Source organism: Typopeltis vanoorti, chromosome 24 (genome assembly GCF_054136105.1).
Source record: "Typopeltis vanoorti isolate ZY-2024b chromosome 24, IOZ_Tvanoo_1.0, whole genome shotgun sequence".
NCBI lineage: Eukaryota > Metazoa > Arthropoda > Arachnida > Uropygi > Thelyphonidae > Typopeltis > Typopeltis vanoorti.
Genome location: NC_143572.1, coordinates 61,555,699 through 61,583,696, shown reverse-complemented (window position 1 = coordinate 61,583,696; position 27,998 = coordinate 61,555,699). Strand labels below are relative to the sequence as shown.

The following is a 27,998-nucleotide window of genomic DNA, read 5'->3' as shown; positions in this document are numbered from 1 at the left end:
TGTAAGAGTAAAAGCTGATTTATTTGCCAGGAACTTTTGATATGCTTTCTTCTTTTCCTTCACTGCCTCTTTAACTTCCTGTGTCCACCAGGGAGTTCTGATTTTTTTTATCCTTGCACATAACCTCACCACATGCCTCTCTGGCAGAATCAATCAATGTTTTCTTCAGAGTTTGCCACTGAATCTCCAAGGTTTGATTCCTGTTCTCAAAGTCTTTCATTTTCTTTTCAATAATCTTTCTGTATTTTAGTCTACAGTTCACATCTGAGAGCTGCTCAACTTTTATTCGCTTTAAAACTTTCTTACATGTTATTCTTTTCAATATGAAATTCAATTTTATCCTGCTCAAGACTAAATAGTGATAATTTCCAATTTCAAATCCTCTGTACACTCTGGTGTCCTGCACCAGGGAGAAAACATCACTATCAATAATAACATAGTCAATGAGACTTTTCTTATTCCTAGCTTCTTCTCTCCATGTGAATTTGTGCACATTTTTATGTTGGAACATGGTGTTAGTAATAGCCAGTCCATGTCCTGAGCAGAAATCCAACAGATATTTGCCATTATTATTAGCTTTGCTGTTTTCTCCAAATTTTCCCAAAATATTTTTGTATGTCTCACAAACATTTCCTACTCTGCTATTTAGATCCCAAACAAGGACCAACTTTTCCTTTTTCATTGTGTCAGTTGCTTTTTCTAAAGCCTCAAAAAATTCCTCCACTTCTACCTTAGTAGAGCCTTCTGTGGGACCATAGGCACAAATAAGTCTCACTGTTCAGTTCCCCATTCTCATATTTGCCCACATTACTCTACTTGAGACTGACTGCCATTCAAGAAGATTAGCCTCGTATTTTGTGTTGAATACTATGGCTACTCCTTCTTTTCCTTGATTGTCATTGCCTGAATATAACATTTTGTATTTATTGCTCAGAAAGATCTCACCAGTTTTGGTCTTTTTTGTTTCAGTCACCCCTATTATGTCGATCTGGTACATATCTAATTCCTCAGCTAGCGCCATTTCTTTGCCATTCAGGCTTCTTACGTTGATAGTACCGATCTTTAACTCTGGTGATGTTGAGTTGGGGTTTGTTTTCAGATTTGTTCCAGTAGCTGACTTTTCGCTGTTCGCCCTGGTTCCCTGGCGAAAACAACGGGGGCCTTGTTTAACCGGGCGATGCCCCAGCCGGCTTGAAATTTTTTCATGTTGTACCATCATTTTTTATTTTGGTTTAACCAATAAGAATACAATTTGGTCGGCTAAATCCCAAATTGCCATCCCATCCTCGTTCGTTCAGTATCAAAGTAGATATCCAACAGGGTGCACCACGAGAAGGTGAGGATTGGACATTAGGTCAGAAGCCCTGGTCGGTTCTCCGCATTCCTTTAAAGGCTATGTGGAGGTCTCCTCTCAGTTATATAGCTTTGACCCTTAAGCACCCCACGTCAAAATTAAGGGTCTTCAATTTTGTACAACAGTTGTATAATCTCACAAAGTACTGGATGCAGATTATACACAAGAAAAGAGTCAGCCTATAAAGAACTCAGTGAGTCTGCATAAATTTCATATGTTTCGTAACAGTTATCTTTTCTATGCACAAGTGAAAGCTGAATGACATACAGCTCTGTTATGTAATTACTGCAGTCAAACAGGATCTGGTTGGATACAGTAATATCAGGAAATACAGCAGCACAGCCAACTGAGGTCTCAGTACTTGAACCATCAGTATAGATGGGCAAGAAATCAGAGTGAGCTGCTTTGTGTGCATTAAACAACTGCAGGTAGACAAATGGAGTATGAGACTTCTGTAATTGACAAATTGTGAGGTTACAGGACCTGCCATGCCAATAGTTTCTATAATCTCTCTGACACACACACCAAAGGGATATATAGCAGTCTGATAATATTGAGCTTCCCAACACAGAGAAAAGATACTAGTCCACCTAGGATGCTCTAGAATTCTTAACTCAGGATCCACATGAAGAGTGTGTTTTCAGCAGAAGTGTACACAGGGAGTTTTTTCTGCTGAAAACTGAACTCATTACTAAGAGTCCATGGAGAGACATGAACTGCTGCTTGCTGAAATTGTCTTTCAATTACCTTCGTGTTGCAAGAGTGACAGTAAATTGTGAAGTCATCAATATATATAAAGCATTGCATACAGTGGGAAGAAGCTGTTCAGTGACTTAATTACAAGGCAAACAGGATGATCCAGAGAGATTAGCAAGTAAAAACATGTTAAAGATGTGGAAAAGAAAACACGACAGATTTGGAAACCAGCTTTCAATCACTAATTCCATTCTAGCTTTAGTAGTTGTACTGAAGGCAGAATGGAATCAATGGTTGAAAAATGGTTTAACATGGGATGTCATGTTATTTGAATTATATCCAAAAAAACTCTTCCAAAACTAAATGAAACTAGAACAGAATTGCAAAACTAACAGTTTTACCTTAGAATTATGTGCTCTATACCAAACATCTCAAGAATTTGAACATCGAGGAATCTAAGCTCATTTTTGGTAGTATGTTAGTGAATATTTCCCGTAGTTCAACTCACAATGCAATCCTTTGGGCTATCGCTCACTAGGAATTGCTTAACGTTAGGAGTTTGTAACCAAACTTAATCCTGAAAAACAGATACAAAAAAGTAGAAACCACTTTCTGAAAGGACATGACACAAATCAGGTAAAAAGTCGATAATTAGAACACTGAATGATCTCAACTCTTTTATAAAAGGTTAGGGATTACTGCAGGATTCAAAAAATGAGAAAAAGTTATAAGCAGTAGATTATAGCAAAGATGTTATTTTTCAAAATAGCTGCCAGACCAGGACAACCTTAAGTGAATGTATTAATAAAAGGCAAGTACAGGTGCTCTTGTGAAGGGTTCACCTTTCAGACCGTGTAATACCAGGCAACTCCAATATTGAAGGCAGAATTCTAATAAGATCTCTGGTACAAAACTTTTGACTTTCAACTATTTCTCATAAAAGAACAATGGAATTTTAATATCCTTTTATTTCAATAGCTTTATGACACCAAAGTGAGACATTTGGACTCTGTTCAAGTCAGCAAGTAATCATGCACAAATATATCAAAAATAAAATTGTAAACTGTAGTCTTCTGTTTATACCTTCTAACAAAAAAATAAAATTGATTTATAAAATGCATATTATTTGTAATATGCTCATAACCCAAAACATGCAACATACTACTACTATGTAGGGTCTCCTCTGGCCATGAGAGAACCATAGAAGTTGTCATGAGGTATTCTAGACCAACGAGACAGTATAACACCTTGGAGTCAGTGAATGAGTGAAGCACTGCATCAGCTGATGAATGTTATGTTCCACATGAGCCCACAAATGGGATTCAAATCAGAAGAATTAGACAGCCAAGAAAGCACACAGACTGCTTAAACATGTTCCTCGAATCATACTTATACAATGTGAGCAATGTGACACAGAACATTGTCTGGTGAGAATAGTTTAGATCTGTTGGGATACATTATCACCACACAGGGCAATACCTGGTCTGAAACAATCTCCTAGTAAGAATTAGTGGTCCAAGTGTGTTCAACAAGGATGAGAGAAGCCAGTGATGTCCATGAGAACTATCCCCATACCAGAATACTACAACCACCTGACTGTTTCCAGCCAACCATGCAGTCTGGATGACCAGAAACAGACTAAGTGGTCAAAGTTATGGCTCATGAGTGTACGATTCAATCAAAAACTAAAATTGTCAAATACAACAGTTCATGTGCAGGTACAAAATATTTTATTGGACAGAGAAACACCTATAATTACAACTGGCATATAATATGCACAATACAGTGTCAATATAAACAACATTTTTTTAAATAACGAATAAAAACAAGAGCAACATTCATCAAAACTAATAGAAATAATTCAACCATGCAATTTTAAACTAAGATTAGTGCTTGAGAACAATAATAATTATATATATAAAAATATTTTGAATTTTAAAAATATTGAACTTGCCCCATAATGCTGCACACAGAATTTCTGAGTTGAACCTCTTCTTATATTTGCGAATTTCTGGTGTATCCGGTGTGATTTCGTGTGATGTTGGAGTGACATTAACATTTATATGGGACTGCCTTTGTGGAGAGGGAGACGGCCCTCCACCAGCTCCAAAACCAAATGTCAGGAAGGAACGCTGCTTATATTGCAACTGAGGTGGTGTTTTATTTACAGCTTGGCGGTACTGAAAAAAGACAAAATACTTCTGATACAAAGATTCTCATTTTAATTTAATAATTGAAGGAAGACATTAAAACTGCAACATAATTTTAGACTTACACACACACACACACAAACAAATTTCTGTGAAGTAGGCTCAAGTGGGACAGAGGATACTAAGGCAGTACTGATATATTAGCTTCCAGCCAACAATTTTCCTCCAATCTGTTCTTTGTCAGCATTCCAATATTGTCAAGTCTTAATATTTCAGACTTTTAGAGCATTTCTAACAGTTTTAATCCACCTAGATCTTGACTAGGTGGATTAAAGGCAGGAGATTGCTGCCAGGAATGGCAGCAATCTCCTCATTAATTTTAATAATAACATTAAAAAAAGAAAATTAAGATATTCGGAAGTTCCATCCCAATACCTTAATTTTTAATAACTCTACCACTGATGCTATTTCTTCACTGACCTAATTTTTCTAAAAACCTCTCATATCTGTAATCTTTAGTCTCATGAATTGAATTCTCTGATCCACAAGTTAAAATTGGTTTGACCTGTCTAGTATATAGCTAATTTAGTATTCTGACTAATTTCTCTCTTATTCCATATAAATTTATTCAGTTGATCCTCCTCCACCACACCAACTTTGCTTATTCTGTTGTCCATTTCCATATTTAATCAGCCATCATCACTAAATATTGTGCCTAAATAGATTAAAAATGTTATACTCGTTCTATTGGTTCTCAATTCAGGAGGCAGCTTATAGCTTCAATGTTCCTGAATAAATTGAATAACCACTTTAACAAATTTGGCAAACCAATTTTAGCAAATCAAGGACTATGATTTATTACTGATTCTCATGCCAAATTTGTTAAAGCAGTTACTCAATTTAGTTAAGGAATCCTGCAGAGTTATACTGGATTTATTTAAGAGTATAACATCATCTGCATAAAGTAAAGAGATGCGATTAACTCCAATTTTGACAACAATTCAAAAATGCCACCTTCTTTTACCTATATATATCAGCCAACAAATTAGAAATATTTATGCAGATGTATGCAAATATCATTTATGAAGTGTATATGTAAAATACGTGTTCACATGTTCTAGGCAACAATTTAAAGAATGCTGGTCAGTAATTGTCAATAGTGTTGATCAAAGTGGGTCTTTTAAAGTTCGATAAAAAGCTTATTGTGGGTGCCAGTCTAGCTGGAGCAATGAATTTGAAAACAGTAGCAGAGATAACTGATTTCTCAAAAGGTGAAATATCTTGGGTGTTTAATCAATGGAAAAATAACCCAAATTGCTTGTCGAAAAGGCATAACTGTGGTTCCAAGACAGTGACACAGGCACGAGACTGTTGTCATTTTGTGAAGGCTTGTACACACAAATAGAACTTTCTGTGTGCAGCAACTGACCAAAGCATTTAATGAAGGCTGTTCCCAACCTATATCTCACCAAACTATCCACAGAGAACTGAAGAGTATTGGTATTGGTAGTCGCATGCCTATACGGAAACCAATGATTTCTGTGAAGTTTCTAATTCAGTGGTCAGTATGGGTACACTTATAAAAGCGCAGATAGTATGCACATCTGATTCTGCATCTGAATATAACTGCTGCATGGAACCCACAGGATGATGCATTGATTGTGCATGTTCAGATGTCTGAAGTAGATTACGCTTTTAAAAAAATAGCACCAAACATGCATTTGAAACGGTCTTTTGAAGAACAGAAAATTTTGTACATATTGTGGTGTTAAACTTGTTACAGAAAAACTGACAACCTATAAGGCTTTGAAAGCTAGCAAATATGATGTTCCATATCACCTCTCGTTGTCTGAATGCACTGGCTAAAAATTTGGTCAAACCGATATCAATGCAGTTTTTGATTTGACATATTTGTTGCCTTTAAACTTTCTGAACTCGAATGCACTTTTTTGCATAGAACAATTTTAAAAATAAAAAAAAGCAAAAATTCTATTAACAAGAGCATGGTTTATTTTGTAGATGTTTTAGACCACAGCTGTAACATGTCAAAGCTTAATATCAAAGTTCTTGAATTATGTAATTTAGATCACTCATTCAAAACAATAAAAACACCTACACATTAACTATAAATAGTGCACGTATAAATTTACTTACAAACACATGCTATTTGATTTGAAATAGAAATGATATAATAATAATTACTGTCATTGCATGAACACCTCCATGGAGTCCTAAGACTCATTGTGGGAGATCCACACTATCAACAGAATATATATCATACTTCTCCTTGAAACCATTAACAGACAAAGCACACACAACTGATTCAAGCGACTAATTCCATCTATTCACCATTCTCCAAGCAAAAAAATCTAGTCCTCACATCATTGCAAGCCACACTTTTACCCAACTTCCAGGGATGAACTCTTTTTCTGTCCCCTCTAGCTAAGGCTGAAACATTTTCCCTGTATCAATCCTACAAAATCCTTTAAGTAATTTAAATGTTCCTATAATATCACCTGCTCCGCTTTTTTGCCCATCAGCCAACTTTTACAACCCACATACCCTCGCTCTATCTTCATAGGAAGCATTCCACAGACCAATTACCATCTTAGTCATTCGCTTCTGGATCTACTCCACCAACTTCCTCATTCTCAAGAAACCTAGGTGATCAGACCTGAGTACAATAAGCCAGATGTGGTCATATCAAGATTTTATAAAGAGGAATTATAACTCCCCTATCTCTGCTTATTATAATGTGTTCTTCAATAAGCAAGTAATCGTGTAAGTTACCCTGGCTAAAACAGCCAGGGTAAACTACTACAACTCCCCAAATCTCTGACTTCAATTTCCTGGTGTACAGTTCCTTCAATGTAGTACACAACTTGTAATTTTTGTATCCCAAACTGCCTAATTTTACACTTTTCTACATTAAATCAACACCCATTATGTTCAGCCCATACTGTCAGCCTATCATTTATCATCAGCAAACAACTGATATCTTCGGAAATTGTTAATTCTTGACCACAAAGATTAATGAAAATTAACTATTATTTAGATATTCATCAAGTGTAGGTGAATAACAAATTTAATTACCAACTAGTTTTGCTGTCGGCTTCATCAGGGTACAATCAGGAAAGCAAAGAAACAAAAATTACAAGCTAAACGTTAACTGACAATTCTATTTCAATAACAAAATAGTAGTGCAAGTGAAACAATATTCATGTCGCAGAAACATGATTTACTTGTTAAGATGCATTTTGTAGTTTGCACTGAAGTTCATTTCTTGTGTGTTTATTGATCTAATTAAAGACTGCTGTCATCATCAACAGCTTTCTACAGTCCACTGATGGCTGAATGCCCCTCTCCATGTTTCTTCCATTCTGGTTATTCTTATGCTATAACATCTTGTTACCTCATCATCCCACAGCTGGTCTATCTGGTTTTCAATAACCAGTTTTGGTGTCCATTCTGTTTTCAGGCATTCTCATCACATATCCTGCATGGCATCACTTAATGCATTTCGTTACTAATGCAGTCACCTTTGTTTGCCTCCTTATCCAATAATTATTCTTCTAATCTAATGTTATTCCTAAAATGGCTATTACCACTAATTATCCAATTATTATCCTCCTTATCCAATAATTATTCTTCTAATCTAATGTTATTCCCAAAATGGCTATTACCACGTTTTTAGCCAATATCCATCCAATAATATAGATGAACCTATATTTAAGCCCATCTCTGAAAAAGAAGATGGGTCAACTATCAAACTATCATCTTATTGCCCCCCCCCCCCCCCCCATTCAGTCCTCTTCAAAACAGTAGAGTAGTTCTGTGGATAGTTTTTGGTACTGAGACCATATTGTAATATAAAGAGTTTATTAAAAAAATACAATTAAAAAAACCTGACAAGTTTCATGCGTTGTAAGACTTACATCATCAGGGGTAATGGTACATAAAAGTTTTACACAATAAAAGCCTACTGACGAATAATTACACATATTAGGTTCTTTTATAACTTTACAACTGTTAAACAGATTGATAAACCAGAATACAAATGATTTGTTACTGTGTGTGTGTTGGAACACTGCTAGTTGTTGTCACGTTCTGTGGTTCATGCATGCTATATCCTAGGTCCATGGCAGTTAAATTGTTGATGAAAGCAGACTACACTTGATGTAAAATCAAGCCTTGATTTTTATTGCACTGTGTAGGGATCCTAAGCATTTGTGCAACTTCTTTAAATTTTCTTGTGAAACAGTTATTTTCAATATATGACATTTTTGTCTGTTGCCAAAGTGCTTGATGGCCAGCAGTGGTTGTGTGGAATGCTAAACTTGATTTGTGCTCTCTTCTTTTTTTTTTTGACATCTTTTACATGTTCAGACATGCGAATCTCTCCCAATCTTCCTGTCTGGCCAACATAGCAAATGCCACAAAAGCAATGAATCTCATATGACTGGTTTTTTCATGAGATGATGTGGCAGTAGGAAGGGTATTAAGGAGGGATGTGGATATAAGAAACAGATAGAGAATATACTTTGAAGGGCTTTTGAATGAAGAAAATGCAAGGACTCACAGAGAAGATGGGGAGCCTTATGAGGGGATGGTGCAGAACATTAGTAGAGTGGATCTGAAGGAGGCCATAAAGAGGATGAAAAATGGAAAATTCATGGGCCCTGACAGGATCCCAGTGGAGGCATGGAAAGCACTGGGGGAAGAGGGAATTGACCTGCTGTGGGACCTGTTAATAAAAGTTTGTCAACAGGAAAATATACCTGAGGAATGGAGGGAAGTACTCTTGTCTCCATCTACAAGAGTAAAGGGGGATGCACAAGACTAAGAATTACAGAGGAATAAAGTTGATGTCCCACACAATGAAAATCCTAGAGATGTTCTTGATGGAAGACTGAGGAAAGAGGTGGAGATTGCAAAGGAGCAATTTGGCTTCATGCCTGGTCAATCGACAACAGATGCTATCTTTGGGTTAAGGCAGATGATGGAAAAGTTTCGAGAGAGGCAACAGGAGCTACATCTGGTATTTATTGATCTGGAAAAAGCATATGATACAGTGCCAAGGCAAGAAATCTGGAGGTGTTTGATGAGGGAGAAGAAGGTACTGGAGAAATATGTCAGGCTGGTGCAGGAGATGTACAGAAATGTGAAGACAAGAGTTCGGACCTGCGTGGGAGAGACAAAGTTTTCAAGTGACAGTTGGCTTGCATCAAGGGTCAGCAATGAGTCTGTTCCTGTTTAATATTGTGATGGAGGTGGTGAGAGAAGACGCGCCTTGGACTATGTTGTATGCAGATGACATTGTGCTGTGTGCAGAATCAAGAAAAGAAGTGGCAGCTAAACTGGAAAGTTGGAGGAAAGTACTGGAAGAGAGAGGTATGAGACTGAGCAGAAGTAAGACAGAGTATATGTGATGCTAAGTGGATGGCAGCCAGGAGACAGATCTGGAGCTAGAAGGAAATGTTATCAGGAAGGTCAGTGACTTTAGATACTTAGGTTCAACAATGAAAGAGGATGGCGAGGCTGAGAAGGAAGTGGGATGCAGGATGGAAGAACTGGAGAGAGATGGCTGGAGTACTATGCAATAAGAGGATGCCGATCAATCTAAAAGGCAAAATCTACAAGTCAGTAGTGAGACCAGCTATGACGTATGCTATGGAAACTGTGGCCCTGCAGAAAAATAACATCAGCAGGATGAAGGTAGCAGAGATGAGAATGCTTAGGTGGATGTGTGGTGTGACCAGAAAGGATTGTCTGAGAAATGGCCATATAAGGGGAATGGTGAAAGTTATGAACTTAGGAGCAAAGATACAGGATTCAAGGTTGAGATCGTTTGGTCATGTGATGAGAAGGAAGGAAGAGTATGTGGAATGAAAAATCATGCAGATGGATGTGCAGGGGAGGAGAAAGAGTGGCGGGCAAAGAAGAGATGGAGGGAGACGGTGGAGGAGACTCACTGCAAACAGCAACCCTACTTAAGTGGGACAAGTTGTAGAAGAAGGAGATGTGGCAGTTTTGGTGGATGTAGGAATTTTGACATTTTTTGTAAAAGTAAAAAAGCCACTTTTATGTTGTACCCACAGAGCAACATAGCCACTTTGTCCATGACATTTTTGATGTATTGCAGTGTTATTGCATTCTTAAAATCTTGTTTAAGCAAGGGAGTTGCAGGAGCTGTATTAAGAACTTTTTTGATTGTCTTGGGTGCAAAACCAAAGTGCAAGGTTCTGTGTCAGATGTGTAATGCTTAATTTCTCTTAATTGGTGTGCTAGATATACTGCATGCCCTGTCTCGTAAAGTTTTAATTATGCCTATCTTTTGCAATAGATGGTGGTATGAAGCAGCATTCAAAAATCTTCCCGTTGTGGTAGGTTTTCTATATACGGAGAAGGATAATCTTTTTTTCCTCATTTACTTCGACAATGATATCAATGAAATGTAATTTTTAGTGCTATTCTAGTTCAATAGTAAATTTTAAATTGTGATGTAAGTTGTTTAGATAATCTTTGAAAGCAATCAGCTCATCAACCATTCCCAACCAAATGACGAAACTATCATTGGCCTAATGTAGCCAAAACTTTTGGTCTTTTCTGATAGGTTTTTAATGCATTTGTTTCAACATTTTCCATAAACAGGTTAGCTAGAGCTGGAGAAAAAGGGGAAACCCATGACAATCGCTGCCTGGAGGACCACAAATTATGATCACCTATATGGATTCTGCCATTCTCATTCTACCTATCTCCTAGTCAAACTTATTCACTTTCTGGACACAAGCCATGAAAAGATTTAGTAACTAGCATGGTTACTACTGACATTTTCAAGCATTCAACTGAGTCTAGCATACAAGCCACACCAAGTTGCCATCTTACAGTTTGGCTTCAGCTCTTTCCAAATGAATTTTTATTTATTTCTCTTATTGTTCACTGCATGTAAGGGTGGATGGTATATTTTCTTTGGATCACTATCAATGCCAGAGTATCACACAGCTCTATGCTTTTACAAACTCCTTCTTGTGTCCATTTGAGACATCTCGAATGGTAGCAAATTCCTCTTCTTCACTGGATAAACTATCAACAACTGATCCAAGAGAAATTGTCAAGGTCAGGCATATGAAAGCTCTTCATTTTTTCTATCCTCCCATATGTTTTTCAATATTTACAGCTGGAAATTCCAAAATGCTTGTTACACTCAAATGATTCTAGTTTTGTGATCGCTATCTCCATATCATTCACCAGTGGAATGAGAAAAACCTAGCAAACTTCAGCACTACCAAAAGACAGTCCTGTCTTATATCTCATAAAAAGATCTCGCTTTTTTTTTTTAAGTTTTGATAACTCTTAAAATTCAAGTCAATCAAATTTCCCTTCTTGAACTGCCTTACACCTCTGGTCCTTCCTAGCACAAACTTTTCACATCCACAGTCTCCTCTGTTTCCCAAAAAACTGTCCATTCAAGACTTTTCTTCTCATCTGTACTATATAAATCCCTTATCAGCCCAAACTTAAAACACTGTTCTCACATTTGGAAAAATCCTTAACATCATATAAAAAAAAATGCCCATTAATAACCTCTCTTTCCTATTTATTGATTCATTCAAGCCTATTCAAGTTTGTGCTGTGGGCCTGTTCTACAGACCCACAGAAAACTCATTGTGTCTTTCATAAGTGACAACACAGACATGCAAACTGATGGGTTTGCATGTCTGTGTTCTCACTTATGAAAACATACAGCAAACCCATCAGTTATGAGCAAATTAACTCATAACATTAAGCAAGTTAGGGATATCACTGATCTTATAACTTGCTAAATTTTCTTTCATTTACTCCAATTTTCTCTTACATTTTTTGGAAGAAACTTTATATGCTTTATCAAAAGCTACAGATAATGTAATCCAATACTGCTTCCTGCTCCTTTCCTCAAACTTGAAACTATTACATGACAGAGTATGACAGGTTGAGTGACCTTTATATTTCAGAGCGCTATAAAAATAAAAATTAAAGCAAATGTGCATAAAAAAATTCAATATGCTGTTTACTGGAACCAGGTAATTTCTTCAACATGAAAAATTTAAAAACATGAAGAAACAATAGCACAATTTACATTTTCTTAATGAAAATGAAAAGAAAAAATAAGCTTAGAATAAAGATTTTTCAAATTATGCATCTATTTTGCTAAGCAATGAGAACATAAGATTTTGTTTTATCCTTGGAGAATGAGTTCTCTTTTCATACTCAAACGTGATCTATTATGGAATAATTAGCAATTAAAGATCAGGGAAAACAATTAAAATATTTTTAAAGCTCTTTTAACCCACAAATTGCTACTCACCTCTTCAGATGTGGACTTGTCTTGAGGCCTCTGTATGAGTATTTGCTGAGAAGAGTGCTGAGGCAAGAGATCTGGCAGTACTCCACTTGATCGTGGAGCAAGCATGCCAATATTTGCAGGCGAACTTTGAGAAGGCTCCATTCTTTGTATATGAGGCCTACCAACACCTTCCGCAGGAGAAGGCGTGTGGTGGTCTGACCGGTCTCGTTCTCTATCATTCTGGGGATACAGATTCAGCTTTAAAAAAATTATAAAAAAATACATATTTTCTTATATAAACATGAAATAAATTTACTAAAATACACTCTTAGAAATTAAAATAACAGCCACTATTTTTTTTAGTTCCATCACAAACAAGAGAGGAATTGTCAAAATTCAATTGTTTCAACCTTCCAGCCCATCAGCTTAAAGTAGCCAATTATTTAATTATACTTTCTGTGTGTTTTAAATTGCAATGCTTCAATTTCCATTAGGTAAACACAATATTAATGTAATACATCAAGATAAGACAAATGATAAAGCAAAAAAATGAAATAACACTAGAAAACTAGAAAAATGTCCTTTTAATTTGTGGGAATTTGGTGTTTTCAGTATCGAGACCACACATTTCTAAACATAGGCTTAATAAAAGAAACAATACCCGGCAAGTTTTATAAGTTCAGACTTACATCATCAGGGGTGCCAAAACTTATAGAAAAAATAAATTACACATAGCAGATGTTATTCAAAACATCTGCTTTATGCTAAGTGACCATAAAAAAACTACTGTATTAATTACTCTTTACACAGTGGAACAATGCTAGTTGTTGCTGTCATGTTCTGTGACATGGTGAGTGTCATATCTTAAGTCTGCAGTGGTTAGATTAGTACCCATTAGGGAAAGTTAAAGCTGCTATCAACCAAATGCAAGTGATCAAACGAAAATGCTCCCAAATTCCTGCCCTAAAGGATCCCACACAGGGACAGGCCTAAAAAAATATCATTTAATATTGAAGGTTTCTCCAGTGTCAAGTAAGATCTCATTGCAAATATTTGTAGAGATAGTGACTGCAATGTGCTCTGCCTGCAAGAAACTCACAGAGGGGAAGGTGCCACCAGATTTAGCATCTATGGCATGAAACTCAAAGAGATACTCCATGATAAATATGTTAAGGCAATATTTCCTAAAGAAAACTTAATTCCATCCTCCACTGATTCAACGAACAACAGAAACATAGATTATTACAATCACATTTAAAAATATCTCAATCACCTCAGTTTATAAACTGCCAGAAGAAGCTTTCTCCTTCCCCAACATCCTCCTCAGTAATAATGCATACATGACTAACGTTGTATCAGGTAACTTTAACAGCCATAGCATTAACTGGGATTACACAAAGTCCAACGAAGATGGAGAACTTGTTGAAAAATGGGCCAAAAACTTTCTCTAAACCTGATACATAATCCAAAACTCCCTACATCTTTCAACAGTGGCAGATAGAAGCGGATATATAATCCCAGCCACATATTTGTTAGCTCAGAAATATCCAACACTTGTGTTAAAAAAGTTTTAAATCCCATTCTACAAAACCAACTTAGACCTATAATGCTTCAATTCAACCCAGCCATTATGCCTAACACAATCTCTCACAGATGACAATTTAATTTCAAAAAAGCTAATTGAAAGGGTTTTATGGAAGATCTTGACCGCTCCATAGGACCAGTCCCTTCAAACCCTCAAGAGTATTCCCAATTCATAAAAATACTGAGGAAAATCACCACCAAACACACATCCCCGAGGATGCCACACAAACTACATTCTAAGCCTTGCCAGTGATATACAAGCCCAGGATGCTAATGACAACTTCACAACACCAACTCCTTCTCAGAGAATATCCATGCAGAAAAAAAATTATACGCCAAGATAGCAGAGGAAAGGCATTCCTCACGGAAAAAAGAAATAGTAGCCCTTGATGTGGCTCATAGCAGCAGAAAGGCATGGAACTTTATCAACAGAATTAGGAAGGATTTCACTAAGCCACATGTGCATCCACAGGTAACAGTTAATCAAATTGCTCACCAGTGCTGCTGAATGAACAATTCCCTAAAAAGCACAAAAAAATAAAAAATAAAAAAAATAAAAACTCCAAACGAGGAACAAAATATGATTAACTCAGATTTCATGATCACTGAACTCAACTCTGTCATAAACCTATCAAAACCTAGAAAATCTGCAGGGCTTGATGATATCTGTAAGGAACAAATTAAACATTTTGGATCCAGGACTAAAGAGTGGTTCTTAAACCTATACAACACTTGCCTCATGAACCCTAAGGATACCAACTATCTGGCGACATGCTAAAGTGGTGGCCTTCCTGAAACCAGGGAAAACTCAAACTGAAGCAAAAAATTACAGACCTATATCACTACTCAGCAACCTCTTTAAACACTATGAACGATTAATTTTGAATAGGCTACAACCCCTAATCAAACCCCATCTTATTGTTGAGCAGGCTGGTTTTAGACCAGGCAAATCCCATACATCAAAAATTCTCAACATCATTCAATATATAGAAAATGGTTATGAGCAAAATCTAGCCATATGAGCAGTCTTTGTAGACCTAACTGCAGCACATGATACCGTAAACCATCTCGCATTCAGAAATAAAATATACGGAATAACTAGAGACTACTGCATTGTCCTCCTGATCCAACCACTCTTGGAAAACAGACTTTTTTTTGTGGACCTGGGAGGGTAGAAAGGGCTGCTGGTATCCCCCAAAAAATGGCCTCCCCCAGGGAAGTGTGTTATCACCATTATTTTTCAACATCTACATCAATAATCTCCCCATCTTTCCAGGAACTAGAAATTTTATCTATGTCGATGACCTTGTCATAGCTACTCAATCAAAAAATTTCAAGTCCATTGAAACTACTTTATCACTTGCCTTAAATAGTCTAACCACATATTATAGCAGTAATCAATTAAAACCAAGCCCCTTGAAAACCCAGACTGGCCTTTTCCACTTTAACAGTAAGGAAGCCAACAGGAAGCTACGGATTTCTTGGGAAGGCTCTAATATAGAACATTTCTGGAACAAAATATACCTCTGTGTGAATTTTGATCACACTCTTCCATATAAAATACACATAGAAAAAACAAAGGCAAAAGTTAATGCAAGAAACAATATACTAAGACAGCTTACTTCCTCCAAATGGGGTGCAGACCCTAGAACATTGAGATCTTCTGCATTAGAGCTTTGCTATTCTGCCATGCTGAAAAACTTGACCAAGCACTGAATGAAAGCTGCCGCTTAATTACAGGATGCCTGAAACCAACACCAATAACAGACCTGTATACTTTGGCTGATATTGCACCCCCCCCCTTCAATTCGAAGATCTGCATTCTCAGCTGACGAACGAAGCAGACAAATGAATGATGAGCACCACCCACTATTTAGCCAGACTACAGTGCCCCAAAGACCAAGATCCCAACATAGCTTCTTAGCAACCACTGAACCAGCTAAAAACCCTCCAGAGACAAAACCTCAACAATGGTGTGCACTATACCCTAAGAATAATACTGGTATTCCAACAGCTGAAACATCTTCCACGTGGTGCCCACTTGGACTAGAATACTTGGAAAAGCCTCAACAGACTACGAACGACAGGTTGCCACAAACAAAACCTCGTCAAATGAGGCTACCTCAGTGGACCAGATAATTGAGAGTGCTGGACAACCCAGTCCATAGAACACCTTCTTTCTTTCCCCCCCTTCTTCAATCACCTTGCACAAAAGAGGCCCTTATATCCTGCACAAAAAGTGCAGTTGATTGCGCAAAATTCTAGAGGAACATCTGACCATATTTATTGTATATTGCTTAGCATTCTATAACAATGTTACCATTGAATTAAACAAGGGAAATAGATACACCATGATACTTTTGAATTTTGGTAAGGCTTTTGACAGAATACAGCATGGTAGACTGTTGCATAAATTGGAGAAAATGGGTTTGGGTTATACAATATTAGCATGGATAAGATGGCTGACTGACATATCAAAAAGTGATATATGGGGGATGTGAGTCTGCAAGATTTAAGGTAACAAGTGGTGTACCACAAGGATCAGTGCTTGGTCCACTGTTATTCAATCTGTACATTAATGATATTATTGGGAAGAATTTGACAAGGGACACACAGCTATTTGCTGATGATGCAAAGATAGGTAGGGTAATCAGGAATGCTGCTGATATGCAGAACTTGCAGAATGATTTGAATAGGCTAGAACAGTGGCATGGAAAAATGGGTGTCAGTTCGATGTGAGTAAATGTAAAGTCATTCATTTCGGCATGATTATATATCCAATGTCATATTATATTATATTATATTAGACGAAACTGATGAAGCTAGGGATCTTGAAGTGTTAATAGATAGGAAGTTGAAGTCCAGGGGCCATGTGGCAAAGATTGCAAATACAACTCAAATACAAAGATAATTGCAATGCTGAAATGAACATTCACATGGATGTTCATAAGGATGTTATTTTGCCTCTTTACAAGGCCTTGATAAGACCTCACTTGGACTATTGTGCACAGGTCTGGTCTGCTGATTCTGAATGTTGAGAAGAATTGTGTCAGAAAAACTTGGTGAAGGAGAGTGTTAAAAAAAAATAGAAAGGAGTGTTTTAAAAATGATATTAGGATTGTGGAATACTTATTATGAAGACAGATTGAGAATTTGTAGAATGCAGACACTAGCAAACAGGAGAAAGAGGGGTGATATGATTGAGACTGACAAACTTCTGAAAGGGTCATACAGGATTTCAATTGATGGAGGGTGGGGAAAGGACAAGAGGGCATCCTTGGAAGCTGAGAATGAAGGCTGCCAAGAAGGGTGTGAGGGCTAGATTTTTCTCTCAGAGGGTGGTGCATGATTGGAATGGATTGCCTTTGGATGTTGCAAGTGCAAGCAGTGTGAATGAATTCAAGAATAAGTATGATAGCTAGTGTGTGTGTGTGTGTGTGTGTGTAGTATGTGGCCTCCCTCGATGAATCGATGACTCCTTGGAGGTATCTCTTAATAATATAACTTATGTATAGTTTCTTTTTCCTTCATATTTTATTTATTATTCCCTGTATAAAATTGACTTACTAAATTTAAGCTGTTCTCATTTGTAATATATTCTAATTTGTGGTAAATAATGTTGTACCAGTTACTTACTACTGTACCACTTGTGTTTGGATACAAAATAATAATAAATGATTAGATTTTTGATGAAAGCAGATCAATCTTGGTGTAGAATTCTGAGGCTTCTTTAAACTTTCTTACAAAGCAATTATGATCAATCATTGATATTTCTGTTTCTTGCCAAACTACTTGGTAGAATGCATAAACTTGGGGCCCATAATCAAGCTTTGAAAGTACAAGTCCATGATAAATGCAGAGCAAGAAACATCAACCAGCATCCCATTCTGTAGAGTAGGAGTGTCCAACCTTTTAGCTTCCCTGAGCCACATTGGAAGAAGACAAGTTGTTTTGGACCACACATAAAATACACTAACACTAACGATAGCTGATGAGCAAAAAAATGTAGAATATATAGTTGACATATTTAAGTAATTTAAACTTCATTAATTCATGAATTTTTTATTATAAAAGTCAAGACAGCAATATGAAATGAGTGAGATGTTTGACATTGTTTTTGAGACACTAATGCTTCGATATTTGGTTCGATGGAAGTAGTTGCAATTGTCAGTGAGTTCTCAAGGTGCTCATCAGATATTTTGGTTCTAGTTTTATTCTTCGTGTGCTTCATCCTTGAAAATAGCTGCTCACAAATGTAGGTGCTTCCAAATAGCGATGACATGAATAAGGCATGATTGTGAAGCGAGGGATATTTTTCTCTGGGAAGATATATCTTATAGAAGTCCAGTAAAGAGACATGATCAAATTTTTCTTTAAGTTGAATGTCAGATGCAATGTCTATGCATTCCATTTGAAAATTGACAGGTAATATGTTTATGTTGACTGAAAATGGAGTCGCAAACATACCAAAAGATTGATTTTTCCAGAAATCTTGAAACCTGTTCTCAAATTCCTATATCAAATCGAAAAACAAGGCTGCATATTTTTCGTTGCTCACAGGACCGTGTTGTCAATGTGTCGAAATGCATAAAATTGTTTGCCTTAATTTGAGATTGCCACAGTTCAGTTTCATTTCGAACGCTGTTACAGTTTGAAACATTGTATTGATCAGTTTGTTTTCACCTTGAAGATGCATGTTTAACTTATTTAAATGAGCGGTCAAGTCAACTAAAAATGCCAAATCTGTGAATCAGTTTTCGACGTCAAGTTCTGGCACAAATTTTGTTTTTGATTCCATAAACGACTTGATTTCATTTCCAAATCATAAAATCTTTTCAACATTTTACCTCGACTTAACCATCTTACTTCTGAAAAGTAAATGATGTCCCCATAGTCAGCATCCATGAATTTAAGGAATTCCGAATTGGCGATGATTCAATCTCTTGGCCCTTATGAAATTTACAGCCTTGATGACAATCTGCATGACGTTATCCATCTTTAAAGCTTTTGTGCATAAATTTTCTTGGTGTACTATGCAGTGATATTTCATCATACGTAAATTTTGGGGGGCAATTGCATCGTCTTCTATTAATTTTACAATTCCGTCTCTTTTACCTATCATCGCTGGGGCACCATCAGTAGCTATACCAGATATGTTCACAATGGACAAAGAAAATCGCTTTAACATATTTTTCACTGCTTCATATAAATCTCTTGATTTAGTTGTGTCTTTTAATGGCACTAAAGAAGCCATTTCTTCAGTGATATTATATTCATCATCAATATTTCTAATAAAAATTGCATAATTGAGCTGTATTAGTACCATCAGTACTTTTGTCTATTGCCAAAGCATAAAATTTAAAATCAGCAGCTCTACTCTCCAAACCTTTTTCGATAGATTTTCCTATTTCATCAATTTGCCTGGATATAGCCTGGTGAAGCAAGCTGATTTTAGAAAAATCTCCTTTTTTTTTTTTTTTTTAATCAGGGCAAATTATATCTGCCACGCTTTCCATACATTGCTTAATAAACTCACCATCGTCATACGGTTTTGATTTTTTTTGCTATCAGGTTTGCAACCACATAACTAGCTTTTACAATAGAATCCATTTCAGTTGTTATTTTTTTAAAAAAACTTTGGTGAGATGATAGACTTTTTTTCAGTTCTGCTATTTTGCCTTTACGACACATTCCTTAATACACACTAAATTTCGAAGCATGTTTTTGCATGTAATGCTCTTTCAAATTGTAGTCTTTGAAAACTGGCACAAATTCCCTACAAATTAAGCAGATTGCCTTAGTGTTTGCCTGACAAAAAAGTAGTCATCTGTCCACTTTTCATTGAACAATCTTCCTTCTTCTATAATTTTTCTGGTTTGATTTTCTTTGGAGACGCTCTGGAAGCCATGCTGGAATTTAAAAAAAAAAAATAGATTGAAAATTTAGAAAGCAAGATTTAATAATAACCAAATCACCAAATTTTTACTACTAAAAAATTACTCGCCAAATCGCCACAAACAACGTAATGTCTGTACCTTTCTTCGGTGTCAGCACGACTGTTTACAAGTGCACATTGAAAGCCGTACCAGCGTACCCATGGCACACATAGAGAGACATCTATTGCATGGTAAAAGTAGGAAGCAAGAGCGCTAGCGCACCATTTATTATGTCGAGAAGTAACTACTCGCATGGGCGGCAATTTTGAATAAATACAATATTTGAGAATGATTTTATGAATCTCTCATTGCTAAAGAACGTGTTAAATTGATCGCTTATAAATTAATAAATTGTATTTGTAGTATAATTAATAGTATTTTTAGTCGCAATCTCATAAAGTTTTGTAAGTTTACGATTTTTTGTTGGGCCACATTCATATCCGTCCTGGGCCACGGGTTAGACAAGCCGGCTGTAGAGGATATTCAATGCTCTTTTACACTTATCCCAAAGATGCCAAATGTGTGTAAAGAAAGTTAGCTTTCTGTCAAAGATGGGTCCCAAAAACTTGGCCTCTGAAATAACAGGGATAATAGTTTGTCCCATTCTTAAATCAGGCTATGGGTGGAGAGTGTGTTTCTGGCAGAAAAGGATACACACACACACACACACACACACACACAGAGTTTTCTGCAGATAACCTGAACCCATGAAGTGACATGATTGATTGCTTGCTGAAGTTGCCTTTCAATAACCCTCATGCAGGAGTAACAGTAAACTGTGATTGATATAAAGGCAATTGCTACTGTTCAGTTGAGTTCACTATAATAGTGAAGAGGATCAACTTAAGACAGAGCCTTGAGGAACTCCTTTTCTTGATATGGCTGAGATAATGTGCTTCCCGCTTGGACTTGAAAGACACAGCTGGATAGAAAGTTCTTAATAAAAACAGGAAGATGTTCCCTCAGACAAAGATTAAATAGCTTTTTTAATGTCATATTTCCAGGCTATGTCATAGACTTTTCCATGCTGAAGAACACTGAAACTACATGTTCTCATTTCAGGAAAATGTTTCTAAACAGATCAAATGGTCATAACTGGTGTCTACAAAAGCCACAAAGACAGAGCAATGGGGTGATAATTGTTGTCCTGGGTTGGACCCTTGCTTGGCTTTGGGATAGCAATGACAACTGACTTATACCAAGATACCAGAAACTCTTCCTCTGTAAATATTCCATTGTATAGTAAGAGAAGGAGATTCAGAGAAGATGGTGGGAGGTATTTTATCATTTCATAATAGATTTGGAATGCCAGGATTGCCCAAGATGCTATATGAGCACCACAGCCAGCCTTGACCCTTGCAGGTAAGCCCACTAGCCTACTGATCTAGGTTGGGCCATCCAGGACATCCATCTTTCTGAAGCAGAGGCCAAAATAATGCAAGAATACAAGGATCATTCTTTCCGTACATCCATGGGCAGCACTGCATGGCAAACACAGCATTGGATCCCAGTGATAGCAGTCTGGAAGATAAGACAATAAAAAAGACTCATAAGTAGAGAGAGAAGAATACATGAAGAAAAGCAAAGAAAAAGAGGAAGAGTGTAAAGGGCTAGTACCATCACTGGGAGGTCTCCTCCACCACAAACAGGTGCCTCACATGGAGGGGGGGGGGTCTAGGAAGATTAGCATGTCTAAACACATAAAATACATTTATTTATGCTTATGGCTACATGGAAACTGGTAAGTGAAAAGTATAATCACAATTTCTAGAAACAAATAATGAAAATCTTAACATAAAAGTTCAATACATAAAAGGTTCAACATGTTTTCTAAGTCTTTCCTTTTTAAAAAAAAAAATATGAAGCAAAAGTAACTTGTCATAATTAAGCCAGGGACAATTATCGTCCTGCTGAACCAAGTATGACAAGGCTGCACGTTCTCAAACCCCTTCATAACATAAAAGTAGCTGTATCCGAGGTTTAAGTAGAGAGCAGTTGTGTCTTGGGTGAGAAAACTTGATCCATTAGAGGAGGCCCATTTCACACTGTATCATCATCTAACATGAGGAGGAGTTCTGCTGATACTATGGCAAGGACTATGAGAGTAACTACAAGAATAACGTCTCCATGGTGAGACGGGTCCGTGATCTTCTGTAAAACAACACAGGCCACCAAGTAGTTTAGCAAGAAAGTTTAAAGAAGCCTCAAAAATGCTCCAGATCCCCACACAAGGCTTAATCCTACACCAAGTTTGGTCTGCTTTCATAAAAAATCAAACAACTGCAGACCTGGGATATGACACGTTATGCCACAGACAGTGCTGCCAACAATTAACATTGATCCAATGCATATAAATGCATACATTTTTTCTCATCTTTTTTTAATATAATTTTTGGTAACAAATAACAAAACTTATTGGATTTTGCTGTTTATTTATTAAAACTCATATGCTTAGAAATGTGTGGTCTCAATAGACCACAAATTAACTAAAATACCTGCAAAACCAGAGAAGCATTCATATATTCATCTAGAATTTGCAATTACTCAAAATTTCAAAATACCTATTCACAGTACTAGTGTACTATAGGATGACAACTTCTCTATTTGAAAGGGTTCTCTATTTAAAAAAAAAAAAAAAAAAAAAAAAAATGGTCAGCTCATTTATAATTTCTCTCTCTCTTCCCTTTCTCTCTCTCTGCATATATATATATATATATATATATATATATATATATATATAAACTGGGCTGGTTAGCATATCTGCTCTGGGTTCAAATCCTGCTTAGGGCATGGATGTTTGTAATCGTCTTTCCAACTCTCTGCGGAAAGGACGTCTATGACTCTACCACATCCTCTAGCAATTGCAGTTGGTTCCCTGCTGAGTGGCCATAAAACCAGGCAAGAAATTAATAGACAAGTAATTCAGCAGCACCCACAGCGGTGTACTGGTTAAAGAGGGAACAGCCCCAACCAGACACCAGACTCGGCTTGCACTACCTTAAGGGTCATTTGCTGCAGTATCCAGGTATTTGTTTACGCTTGGAATCGCCGAACTTTATATAGTTTCTACTATATTCGGCATAAAACTCTTTGAGTTTCTTATTCGGCTAAGAAACAATATGGGATGTAATATCCCATAACTTAAACAAGTCATATGTCACCGAATTGAAGCCTTTGGCTCTTCATATATCTAATAATTTATTAGGACACCTCTCGGCAATACTCATAGAAGGGTTGTAAGTTCTGTTCGCTACAAACTTGATATTAACTAGGTCTACCTACTCACTGATGAGACCCCAATGAGGGTGGAAACCGATGCGGGGCAGATCTGGCTTTGAGAGGCTCCACTCAGAGACAGGTTTTTGCCTGTCTCTGAGTGGGGCCACCGCTGAGATGATGGATCTGCTTGGTGGTGGGGTGAGCCTGCCACTGGGTAGAGCCAATGCTGAGAAGTTCTTCTCGGTGATGGGGTGAGCCTGTCATCGAGTGGAACAACGCTGAGTTCGGCGATCTTTCGGGATCGTCTTATTTTTAGAGCCCGCTTCACCTATACATAAGGTTGAAACCGGTCTGGGTAGTGACCTTCTCTCATAATGTAGAACAGTAATACAGCTCCTAGGAGCTAAGTTCACATTATGGGTAAATATCAAGAATAGTGATCTGAACTTGCTCCACCTTTGACATGAGTTGCCTCTGCTTGCACTACCTTAAGGGTCAGTTGCTGCAGTATCCAGGTATTTGCTTACGCTTGGAATCGCTGAACTTTATATAGTTTCTGCTATATTCGGCATAAAACTCTTTGAGTTTCTTATTCGGCTAAGAAACAATATGGGATGTAATATCCCTTAACTTAAACCAGCTAAGTGATTAAACACACACACACACACACACACACACACACACACACACATATATATTGGGTCATTCATGGCTGGTAAGTGATATTGTTTGTTAGCCTCCTCCAATCATCTCAGTCTCTTGTTCTTGATGCCAGTTGAGAAAGGGAGGAATCTGTCCATTTTTTGATGTTATCAGTCCATTTTAATCGAGGTCGGGCCCCTAACCCTTGGACCCGGAATGATTCCTTCTAGTGCTTGCTTAAGGATGCCATTATTCCTCTCCACATATCCGAACCATTTCATCTGTCTTTTCTGATGACTGTCAGAATCTTAGGAAGGCCATACAACCGAGGGATAAGAGAATGAACGGATCTGAGCGAAAGGCAGATATTCCTTGGTAATTCTAACGTTGATTTTAGAAGATTGTTGGTCCTATAATGTAATTCAGCTGACTTTGTTTCAAAATCAAAAACCTAAAACTGGACAAATCAGACATGATGGTAAGTTTTAATGTAGTTTCGCTTTCACCAATAACCAACTCAGGAGGTTCTCACTCTTCTCAAGAATAAATTATCAAAGAAGCTCTTCGCTTTACTTACCCATTGTGTCAACTCAGGCTACTTCAGATTCGAAGACAAGAATCTACAAACAAAACACCGGTCTAGTCATGGGTAGTCCGCATTCCCAGGTGCTAGCAAACATGTTTCTTGAACACTTGGAGAAAAAGGCAATTTGTTTGGCCACACATGCGAACACGACCCAGACAACCTCAAAGTTTTCTTCATCATCATCAAATTTCTGACATGTACCCTCGAGTGGTGTACAGGATATGAAAAATTTGCATCATTACTAACTTCCTATCTACAATTTTCTTCCAAATCAGTCTGTTACTTGTCAAGACTCCAACATTATCAGATTTTATATTTCTATCGTCTAAGGCACTTTGTACTATATCAATCCATCTATATCTTGGTCTTCCTCTGGGTCGTTTTCCTGCTAAAATGGCAGAGAACACTTGTTTTGCCCGTTCAGAACACAGTTGCCATTTTCAACGATTCTACCTATTTTCATTGTCTTTTTTTTTTTTTTTATATTGCTGAACCTCCATACCATATCTATTACAACAGTTATTCGATTTAGTCAGGGAATCTTGCAAATTTGTAGCGGATTTATTTAGAAGTATGACATTTTCCGCATAAAGCAAACAGCTGACATTAACATCTCCAATTCTGATATCATGTTTAATACCATTTCTTTCATAATGTGATCCATATAGATAATGAATAACAGAGGGGATAATGTACATCCTTGTCTCACACCAGATTTAACATTAAGCCATCTTCCTGTACTTCCTTCAATTCTAACTGCTGACTTGCAACTCAAATAAAGATTAAGTATTGCTTGATATAATGCCCCATTGACACCATACAACTGTAGTCCAGATCGACAAGATTTAACATTAAGCCATCTTCCTGTACTTCCTTCAATTCTAACTGCTGACTTGCAACTCAAGTATTGACTAAGTAGTATACTAAGACTAAGTAGTGCTTGATATAATGCCCCATTGACACCATATAACTGTAGTCCAGATCGACAAAACTTAAATACAGATCTCTGTTATATTTCCATGCTTTCTCAACTAGTTGTCGTAAAGTGTAGATCTGATCCTGACAGCCTCTATTTGGCCTGAATAAAGCTTGTTCTTCACCAAGCTTTTCTTCCGCAATTCTTCTCAACCGTTTTTCAAGTATACTGGCATAAATCTTGCACAGAACACTCAGTAGAGAAATACCTCAAATTCTCACATTCAGTTTTATTTCACTTTTTATATATGGGTACTATTAGAGTTCTAGTCCAATCATCAGGAATTCGTCCCTCTGAACTATGCAGTGCAGCCACTGTAAGACTTTTATACCACCATACTTGAGTATTTCTGGTCGAATATCATCTACTCCTGCTGCCTTTCCACATTTCAAGCCTTTGATGGCTTTTTCTACTTCAAGTAGGGATATGTATTCCTGACTGTATGACTGTTCAGTGTTTTTTACCACTGTGCTATCAGTGCTTGTTTCATTTAAAAGTTTTTCGAAGTAATTACTCCATACTTCAAGTATATCTTTTTCTCCCGTTTTCATGTAATGTTTATCATCTCTAACTCCCTTTATCCATTTCTAAGCTTCTTCAACACCTCCAGAATATCTTGCCACCATCTTGATATTTATTTTCTATGTTCTAGCCAAAGTCCTCCATGACTTTTGTTTAGCTAGTTTTACACAGTGTTTAGCTTTCTTACATTTGTCTCTGTATTCTCTAAGAGCACAAGCTGACTTATTTACCAGGAACATTTGATATGCTTTCTTCTTTTCCTTCACTGCCTTTCTAACTTCCTGTGTCCACCATGGAGTTATAATTTTTTTTCTATCCTTGCAGACAACTTCACCACATGCCTCTCTGGCTGAATCAATCAGTTTTCTTCAAGGTTTGCCACTGAATCTCCAGAGTTTGATTCCTGTTTTCAAACTCTTTCATTTTTTCTTCTATAATCTTTGTATATTTTAGTCTACAGTTCACATTTAAGAGCTGTTCAACTGTTATTCGCTTTAAAACTTTCTTACATGTCATTCTTTTCAATATGAAATTCAATTTTATCCTGCTCAAGACTAAATAGTGATCGTTTCCAATTTCAAATCCTCTGTACACTCTGGTGTCCTGCACAAGGGAGAAAACATCACTATCAACAATAACATAGTCAATAAGACTTTTCTTATTCCTAGCCTCTTCTCTCCATGTGAATTTGTGCACATTTTTATGTTGGATCATGGTGTTAGTAATAACCAGTCAATATCCTGAGCAGAAATCCAACAGGTATTTACCATTATTATTAGCTTTGCTCTTTTCTCCAAATTTTACCAAAATATTTTTGTATGTCTGACAATCACTTCCTACTGTGCTATTCAGATCCCCAACAAGGACCAACTTTTCCTTTTTCATTGTGTCAGTAGCTCTCTCTAGAGTCTCAAAAAATTCCTCCACTTCTACCTTAGTAGAGCCTTCTGTGGGACCATACGCACAAATAAGTCTCATTGTCCAGTTCCCCGTTCTGATATTTGCCCACACCACTCTACTTGAGACTGCCTGCCATTCAAGAAAATTAGCCTCGTATTTAGTGTTGAATACTATGGCTACTCCTTCTTTTCCTTGATTGTCATTGCCTGAATATAACATTTTATATTTATTGCTCAGAAAAATCTCCCCAGTTTTTGTCTTTTTTTTGTTTCAGTCACCCCTATTATGTCGACCTGGTACTTATCTAATTCCTCAGCTAGCTCCTTTTCTTTGCCATTCAGGCTTCTTATGTTGATAGTACCGATCTTTAACTCTGGTGATGTTGAGTTGGGGTGTGATTTGGGGGGGGGGGGGGCTAAAGGGTTAAAGCTGTATAACTGAGAGGAGACCTCCACATAGCCTTTAAAGGAATGCATAGAACCGACCAGGGCTTCTGACCTAATGCCCAATCCTCATCTTCTCGTGGTGCACCCTGTTGGGTATCCACCTGGATACTGAGCGAACGAGGATGGTCTTGCAATTTGGGATTTAGTTGACCAAATTGTATTCTTATTGGCTTAAGCCAATATATAAAATGATGGTACAACATGAGAAAATTTCATGCCGGCTGGAGCATCGCCCAGTTAAATAAGGCCCCCGTTGTTTTTGCAGGGAACCAGGGCGAACAGCGAAAAGTCAGCTACTGGAACAAATCTGAAAGCACACCCCAACTCAAAGTTTTCTTAGATCATTCAAATAACTTTCATCACAACATCAAATTCGCCTCTGAGCTAGAAGTTAACAATTGTCTTTCTTTTTTAGACTTCAAGCTAACCAGGAGTACTGATAATATTAAAATTTCAATCTTCAGGAAACCAACACATACAGATAGATATCTTCACGCATCCTCTCACCACTTCCCTCCACAGAAATATGGCATTATATCTACTCTTGCACATCTGGCCAGATCCTTATTATCAGATCACGAAGAGTTTCAAAATGAACTTAATTTCCTCAAAAAGACCTTTGTCAATAATGGTTTCGCACCAAAAAGTATTGAGAAATTTCTTT

The 27,998-nt window shown here is 37.1% G+C and overlaps 1 protein-coding gene across 5 annotated transcripts in view; it reads right to left on the bottom strand.

Annotated features, from left to right (window-relative positions):
* The window catches only part of msn (serine/threonine-protein kinase msn), a 566,215-nt gene that overhangs the window by 162,869 nt on the left and 375,348 nt on the right, over positions 1–27,998 (bottom strand). For all 5 annotated transcript variants that reach the window (XM_090413541.1, XM_090413543.1, XM_090413544.1 and 2 more), the window contains 2 exons: positions 12,545–12,781; positions 4,005–4,230 (listed from right to left, as the gene is read on the bottom strand). In XM_090413541.1, coding sequence (XP_090269667.1) covers positions 4,005–4,230; positions 12,545–12,781 — 463 coding nt within the window. The remainder of the gene's footprint in view (positions 1–4,004; positions 4,231–12,544; positions 12,782–27,998) is intronic.